Genomic DNA, 8,707 nt, shown 5'->3' with positions numbered 1-8,707 from the left:
AAAGGAATGCAATGAAGGTGGTATTTTCTTGTTCTTGGCTTCCTCAAAAGAAAGCGGTATGATCAAGCCATGTCACTAATAACAAGATTTGCTAGCACTCTTGATTTTGAGCACGTTACATACAGGAGGGAAAATCTGGAGATGTTGGTATGGAGCTGCCAGTGATATGTCAGGAAGTGTGCTTACTCTTGACATGTTCTGGGTGGCTGCCTGCCAGAAGTCAGCCCTGCTGGAATTTAAGTACTAAGGCCCTGAATGCAGTAGATGTTTGCCATTAGTTTTACTGGGAACAATGCAAAATTTTCAAGAGGTGAAGCCTCCACACTGGGCTTACCTGTGGGAGTGTTGCTGGCACTGAGTTCTGAGAAGCAATCTCTCTGATTTAGGCTTCAGCGTTATGAATTTACCTTTCAAAGCATTCAAGCTAGACTTCCAAGAAATTCCCAGGGATACCTGGAATATGTGCTAAATGCCCAGGATAGATAGCTGTTGAGCTAAAAAGCAAAACTTTGGCAACTGAAGAAGCAGAGTAGGCACATGTGGCCTTAAACTTAAAGGCTTTCTAATAAAAATTGACACGCCAAAGAAAACAAAACACTGAAAAATACAGCAAAATGACAGAAGTGTTCAGAAGTGGTCATAGTGAAGCCCTCAGAAATTTGAAACTCTGAACTGTATATGATATAAAGGACAGAAGGAACTGAGAAAAGATAAACTCCAGAATGCAACAAACATAAAGGCTCCAACAAAGAGAAACAATAAAACCAACAAAAACAAACAATCAGGCAGAGCGTTTTCATCATTTTTATGCAAGAACTAACATGTTGGAGTGATAATGTTATGGAGATGGTACTATTTTAAAGAAAGAATTCAAAACATAAAATACAAATACATGCGACATCTTAGCCAACCTGTCTTAAGGGACTTCGGTTTAACATGTATAAAAAAATCTGCGTTACTAGTTTGAAGCAGTTTATTAAGATTTGGTCTATTTTTCTGAGACTCAGGACCTTGTCACACAGTAACTTTAGGTGGCTTCTGGAGTTCTTAACCCATGGACTGGCTGCATGTGAACACCTTTTAAGTGGCTTAAAGGACTCTGGGCACCAATACACGTGCAGTGAGGCTGCTCTGACATGCTGCGTGTTGGAGCAGACTCAATTAATCAAGTCTGCTGCAGTGTGGTAATTACTGTGCTCCAGCAGACTCCAGCATCAGTGTCGCTGTGCTGAAAAATGGCGGCGGGGGCACTTTAATTAAAGCTTGTGAGACAAGCTTGGAATTGCTCCCAGTGCCAGTTTTCAGAGCAGGGCTGGTGATTACATGTGATGGTCCAGGCTCTTTAGAGCAGCTCTTGGAGACACTTTCCCCCCACTCCTCCTGAAGCATGTATACTGCATAAACGCCCTTTTTGTTTGATTTAATGTAACCTCACTTTCAGGACAGGATTATTTCCAATCTGCCTATTTTTGCTACTGTTTTATTTATTGATTGATTTAGCGTATGTGGTTTCAGCATATTGTTTCAGCCATCTTAAGGTGATGTCATCACCAGTTTTATTAATTTGTGGCCATTCTCTGCAGCTTTTCCTCTGAGGTTGAAGTCTTCCAGCATCCCAGGTGGCAGTGGGCCTGCTGTGCCTTCCACCGCCGCTTCCTCTGACCAGCTCTGCTTTCGGCAGGAGAGGAACCAGCTGGGTCCAAACAGGGGAGGGAACCGTGTCACTGCCACCGCTTGGACCCAGCTCCACTCTCCACTGGGTGCAGTCATCTGGGTCCGAGTGTGGAAGGGAACCACGTCACTTGGACATGGCTGGCTGAGCAGAGCAGACAGAGCAGAGCAGAGCTGGGTTCAAGTGACAGTTTCCACCCCCACCTCTACAAAGCTGGCTCTGCTTCCAATGGGAAACAGAGTCCAGCCTGAGCAATGTGGTTCCCTCTCCCACTAGGACCTGGCTGGCTCTGCTTCAGTCAGGACGATGGCAGGAGGCACCATGGTTTCCAAGAGCTGGGGCTGCAGCACTTGCTCTGCCCTGAGTGAGCAGGGAGCCTGTCCATCCCCTGCTCACCAAGCCACTAGTTGTGCAGGTGAGGGGCAATCAGAGGAGGTTTTTTGCCTTAATGTGCAAATGCTCCACTAAGCCGACCAGCACTAAACTGATTAACACGTTTGGCTTACAACGTAAGGCCTGACACGGCTCTCCATATCAATGCACATTTTTCCTCCATTTAGTTTGTTTCAGTGTATACACTGGGACGGTTTCCCTTTTTGCAGAGGGAATATGTGCATCCCAAAGGAATGAATGCACCATGAAGTCTGTACAGTCTGTTCATTCAGGGGTAAGGGTGCATTTCATGGGGGAGTTTACACATGGAACAGCTTCCAGCTCTTTCTGTTGAAGGGAAATCATGACTTGGGTCTTGGGAGGTAGAGTGAATGTAGGGAAAGAGTTGATCAGGAGGCTGTAACTGAAGTTTGGAGGGATTAGAACTGTATCACGCAACTAGAAAAGAGTCTTCTTGCACCTGAACTGATATTTCTAGTTTTCGGCCACTGGGTCTTAACTGGCCATCCAGTATAAAATGATAGAAACTGTAATAGCACGTTGTGAACTCCCCAGCTTTGACAAACAAAGCCCACAATTCTTGTATGTGGGTGAATTACTTTTATGCACATGCTATTGAATCTCCTTTGAAAACAAATAATCCCAAACCTGAATTAAAAATCATTTTGTTTTTATTTTGATAAAAAGGCACACAGTCTGTATTGTTAGATTAATAGGCATGTTTTTTACCTGCAAAAGTAAGTCTCTCAACATAACTTTAGAAACAGATGTTATCGTAAGATAGGAAACAACAGAAGTATCCAATGTTCAAAAATAAAATGGATATTTAGTTCTTAAAATTAGGTGATGTTTCAACTTTTAAAATGCATAAAACTGATATTTTAAAAATGACTGTATATAAAGACTCTGGCTTATGACTATGAAAAAATTTTAAATGAAAAACCCAACTATAACAATTTTGCCAGAAAAAAAATCCCGCTTAACCACAGCCCTTGAACAGTATACCAGAAATCCAAAAATAATAGCAACAAAGCTACATCAAAAGAATAATGTACATCTACAGTGGTTATGAGAAATGATACACAAATAATGTGATTTACAGTAAGTCAACACATTTTAAAATCACAACTTGATCCAATTATTGCATCTTTAAGTCACGTGTGTCCTGTGTACATATAAGTGGTTTTACATAAATGCTTAAACAAAGAAGTGATCCCTAGGGAGCGATGACACCAAAATTGATTGGGAATTGATTGATCTGTAGTGAAAGTGAAGCTTGCTGTTAATTTACGTGTCCTAGTAGCTAACTTGTACAAATTTCTACTTTGTTTTTGAAAACGTATAATAAAAATATTTTAGCTTTAAAATATTTCCTTCTTGGTGGCTGGTACTGTGAATTGAATCAGTTAAAAAAATCACCGTTTGCCTGTCAGTTTCTCTTAATGGGAACGGCCATCTTTCTCATCTGTGACACCAGCAGTTTTGGTTATTAATACTGATGAAAATGTACTGACACAACTGACATCTTCATAAAGATGAGTCCTTGAATTCAAGAAATACTGAGAGGCTGATAGGAAATGCCTACATTTATAAAAAATCTTATTTGCTTAATTTATGTTCCCAATAATCAGCTAGTTGACTGTTACTACTGAGTTATTTGATTACAGAACTTGCTCCAAAATAATAGCTGAAATCTACATGTTGCACAGTGACAGTCAATTTTACAAAGGAATTTGATCTCCGAGAAATTTCTGCACTGCAATAACACTAGGCAAGCCAAATGCATCTTGATGTAGATTAAAATTGGTTGGTTTTCACTATATGCAAAGTTCTTTATACTGAATTATGTTTATGACAATCAATCACACTACATCTATTTCTCTATATAGCTGAATGAAAAACTATTAGTCTGTTTCATACATTAAGGCTATCTATTCATTTCTTGTTACCAAGAAATCCATTTTAAGGTCACTTAATATCAAATATACTACTCCCCATTTCAAACCACATCTAAAGAAAAATATATACATCTGAACATATAATACAAATCCTCATCATAGAAAGGGGGAAAGTTTGCTTTAAAGATAGAAAAATGCCAATCTGAAAATATAGGCTGTATTTCTGGGGTAATAAAATACCTCCAGTAGCTGAAGGGTGACTAGCTAAATTTTTTAATGAAAACTAAGTTGCTTGAGTTCTTTTAAAAGGCAATAAATGCATGTGCTGTTCAGTTTCTATCTGGGGAAAAATCCAAATCAGAAAAGTATATCATTCATGGTAACAAACCTCAACATGCTGTGTTAAGCTTCAGATCTTTGGATGTAAGCAACAGTACTTGAGAATCACAGAGCTACTGGAGAAATCGCACTGCATTATCAGGACAATATGCAGTTAAAGCCTAGGAACTCATCCACTGTAAAACATGTCATGTGTCATTCATTATGTAAAAATACAAAGAAATGTATATGCTAAGTCTGCAGTTTGGTCCGATTTTTAAGAGATGAATGTTCAGAAATCCCCATGGAATTCATCTGCAAAATCTGTATTAGAATATTAGTGATCCTCCAAACCTCTTGCATGTTATCTTCAATGTAAAAATAGCCAGATCTTAGGAAACATACAACAGTGCATATGAGGTAGGTTTTCACTCTAGGGCTTAACATATTGCTCAATTTGGATATCCCTGATGTTTAAATCTTCATAATTTATATTTATTCTTAACAGTCCTGTAGTAAACAGTTGCATTTGAGGAAAAGTCAACCATTCAGGATCAATAAGAGCATTTTTGCTTGGGCAGTTAATACAATCCCCATAACATTTCTTAGAATAAAAGCTTGCTTTATATTTCAGTTGATTTTAACTATACCCTTGTTAAGTTAAAAGGTAATGGCTAGACAACCATTAGCGATCTACACAACATATCATTTTATAGAAACAGACTAAAAAACTTCTCACAAGAGCCAAATAATACTGCAAATTACCATAAAGTACTTCAGTGATTGAAATACCTCCTTCCAGAAATCTTACAAGATCTTTGGGGTTATCAGCTAAGGAATATCAGGTCTTTATGGTGCAATTTATGGGAATTTCTAAGATTAGGCTGGGCATTGTAAATGCGTATGTACACAGAGGTACATTAATGCTATCTCATTAGAATATAAAAACCGATGAGAACTACTTAATACACAGAGCAAAAAGAAAACATCCATCATACAAGTAGCAAGTCCTGGATTTAAAATTCAAGAATTGCTTAATACTATTAAACATAAAAAGTTTCTAATTCAAAAAGAAAGCTGTGGGCAAATGTCAGTCAATGGCCAGCCTAACTTATTCATATGTTGACATTTTAAGATGCTAAAAGGGAGGGGACGGTGAGTTGCACCAAAGGCATGCTCTCCAGCTAGAGGCTGAGCGGAGGCTGCTTCCTCACTTCCCCAGGCCCCAGGGCAGCCTGCCAGTAACCCCAATCACTGAGAGCCTGCCTTCTCCTCTGCCGGGACCAGGGGACTAGGCAGGCTGTCGGCCTCCCATGGCAGGCAATGAACTGCTATGTCAATGATAGCAGCGCGCTACCTGACAGCTTGCCACCCTTCTAGGGAGACTGATGAGAAGAACCATTGCTACCCCTGTGACTACCCCTATGACAGACAACACCAGATGCTGACAGCCCCCACCCTGGAGAGCTGTTGCAAGCCCACTGCCCTGGCAGTCTTTCTGCCACTGGAGTGACAATTGTCCCCAATGTCTCAGCATCAGCAGCTGCAGCAGGGTCTCTAAACAGTTGCTGCTGTGACAGCTCAGTGCGGTGAGCGGAGGTGCAACTCCAGATCTTGGTGGTCTACGGGGGAATCAGATGCTCTCCATTCCCCCATCCCCACCCCAGAGCAGAAAGGGGAAGGGAGAATGTGATGTGAGGGGACCAAGAGCCTGCCCCCTTCTCCCCACCCACCCCCACATAGCACTACATGCACCTGATCACATTACACGTAGAACTATAAAACACAGAGCTGCAGAGAAGTTTCTGTTTCAAACCAGATCATTTCTGTGAAGTTGGTACCATTTTTGTAGTGTCAATCTCTGCTGTGCTGCAGGGTATATACACGTGTGTCCATTTGACTTTTGCTGCGCCACAAATGTAATGTCTGTCCAAGGCACAACAGAAGTCAATGCTTTATATTCAATGAAAATGCCATCTTGCACCATGAAGTAGTAGTTTTGTTGTAAGTGGCTTAATTCAAGTGAATAAGCAAGCTTTTATTCAACCAGGGCTGAATTTTTCTGTATTTCATACATTAAATGTTCTGGAAGGGCCTGAATAATTTATGAAAGTTCCCTTTTAGTGTTAAATACACGAGCAAGTTTTATCACAGCTTTCAAAAGCATTACTCACATTTATTATGAGCGTTAAACAATTTAAAATAGGTAGATTTAAATAATAATTGTTGTAATACTTCTGCAAAAATGAAAGCTCCAGGCTTTGTTTATGTTCTAAACACACAAAACAAACTTACTATAGGATAGTAAGTTTGCATTTTGGTGTTAAAGCAAAAGCATTGTGATATATTATAGTGCATAACTTAAGTACGGTACTAAAAAACCCTTAATGTTAATAATGGTAGGTATTTTATTGAAACAGTTTTTAGAAAACAACTTATCTCCCCTCCCCTAGTATAGAAGAAAATTGCTATACCACCATTCTCAGTCTTTCCAACATAGTAAAAAATCTCAACATACAAGATTTTTTGAACAAAACAATCTGCAAAATGTTACACATCAGTAATAAGGCATCTGCACTTTACAGCTGTTTAAACAAAAAGCAAATAGGTCCCAAAATATATATTTTGGATCTATGTAAACAAAGCTTATTTCTATTTTTTCTTTGCATTCAAGAAAAAATATATACCCACATAGACCAAAAGTGATCTTGGTGCTCTGATTTTAAAATATTGTGGCTTGACAATACATAATCTGAGGATCCAAAACCCGAATATAACCATCATGGATTTAGTATTTTGAAAGATGTCAACGTTGTTAATTATTCTTGATGTGACAGGTAAGGTTAAAAATCTACACAAATTGATGCCATTTCCTTGAGCAAAATAGAGACCATTATGAAAATAAACATCCATCTGGTTTTCTAGTAATAAATATAAAGACACTTATTTCAACATACTGCAACATAGGAAGTATTATTATAATATTGACCATAACATACAATCAGTAGTTTTTAAATCTCTCTCCTCACTGAGGCTTGAATCTTCTACCTTGTCAGCTGTCCAACAACTTTTAAGAGTGTCTTATTTTCCTGCTTTAACTGTTCATTTTCATCTTCAATATCATCTAGATCCTTTTGAAAAATAAAGAAGAAAAACACACACTCAGCATTCTTAGGATGTAAAGATGGATCCTTAAATTAATAATTTAAAAGTCTGGGAATTTAACACACATTTTTTAAAACCAAGAGGTTACAGACAAGGACAAACAGTTCCTGGTTTACATAATCTACATTTCCAAAGGACTAATAAAAGAAAAACAGTTAACATTTATGTTTTCTAATACTCCTAGCATTACAACACTTTGGGCGCATCTACACGTGCCCCTGACTGCACAATTGGTACTCCTCAGTCCCAGCGGCACACGGGTCATTTTCAACCCTACTGTGCAGCAGCAGCCAGCTACCGGGCAGTAGCGGCAGCATCACAGTAAGTTGCCGAGGCACTATGTCACTGAAGCGATGAGCTATGTCACCGTAGCTTGTTGCTAAGGGGACACAGTGTCTCATGTAAACGTGCCCATTAATACTGAATTCCCAAGTGCAAACTTCCTCAGAATAGAAACAGACCATAAACATTGAAAATATAATAGAAACAAATACATCAAAAAGCCAGGAGAAAATGGATATGATTAAGTTACCAGGTCATTACTTGGATGCATTAATGAGATATTGGTATTTTCACTCCCCAAACTATGTCTGTATGTTTACACATATTAAATATAGATTATGTAGCTTATTGTTTCAATAATTTATAATTTAAGTTCAGCATCAGCAGTTCTCATGAAAAATCTGACTTGCGTTGCTATTAGAAACAAATTTAAAAAAAAAACATCTCAGGCTCTGTTCAAAGTGTTGATTAAAGTTAGATTGATAAGTTCCTGAATTATAAATATGGTTAGGTTTCTTCTAATACGAGAAAAAAATTAAGGTTTTTTAAGGCCACAAACTAATGCTCTAAGAACAGCAACCATCCATAAATGTGGCATTTAAAACGTGCCACTTTTCATTTTTACTTCTCTCCCTACGCTATCCTTCTGTGTCCTGCCATGAAATTAAACTGAGAAACAGTGCAGCCACATCTCAGCTGTTGTGGTTAACACTTACCTTAGCTGCCTTTCAATTCATTTTTGCTGTAACTGGGGGGAGAAAGAAAAAGAAGAAGAGAGAAAAGAAATGACAAAGGGATGATAGTGTAAAATGGTAGGAGAAAAGATATGGGAAATGCTGTGTTGGAAGTGGGAAAAGCCTGGTGAAGGAGACAGGGCAGACATGAGATAAGACATGGCTGCTTTGGAGTGAAAGCCTGCAAATCAGAAGGAGGGAAATCACCCTTTCTCTAACTCCCTTAGATTTTAAACAATTAATTA

The 8,707-nt window shown here is 38.8% G+C and overlaps 1 protein-coding gene across 1 annotated transcript in view; it reads right to left on the bottom strand.

Annotated features, from left to right (window-relative positions):
* Positions 1 to 2,718: 2,718 nt before the first annotated feature.
* The window catches only part of PAWR (pro-apoptotic WT1 regulator), a gene marked incomplete at its 5' end in the record, with an annotated part of 120,387 nt that continues 114,398 nt past the window's right edge, over positions 2,719 to 8,707 (bottom strand). The window contains one exon of the mRNA XM_019543932.1: positions 2,719 to 7,412. Coding sequence (XP_019399477.1) covers positions 7,326 to 7,412 — 87 coding nt within the window. The remainder of the gene's footprint in view (positions 7,413 to 8,707) is intronic.

Source organism: Crocodylus porosus, unplaced genomic scaffold (assembly GCF_001723895.1).
Source record: "Crocodylus porosus isolate Cpor-Errol unplaced genomic scaffold, CroPor_comp1, whole genome shotgun sequence".
NCBI lineage: Eukaryota > Metazoa > Chordata > Crocodylia > Crocodylidae > Crocodylus > Crocodylus porosus.
This window is presented reverse-complemented; position numbering and strand designations above follow the sequence as displayed.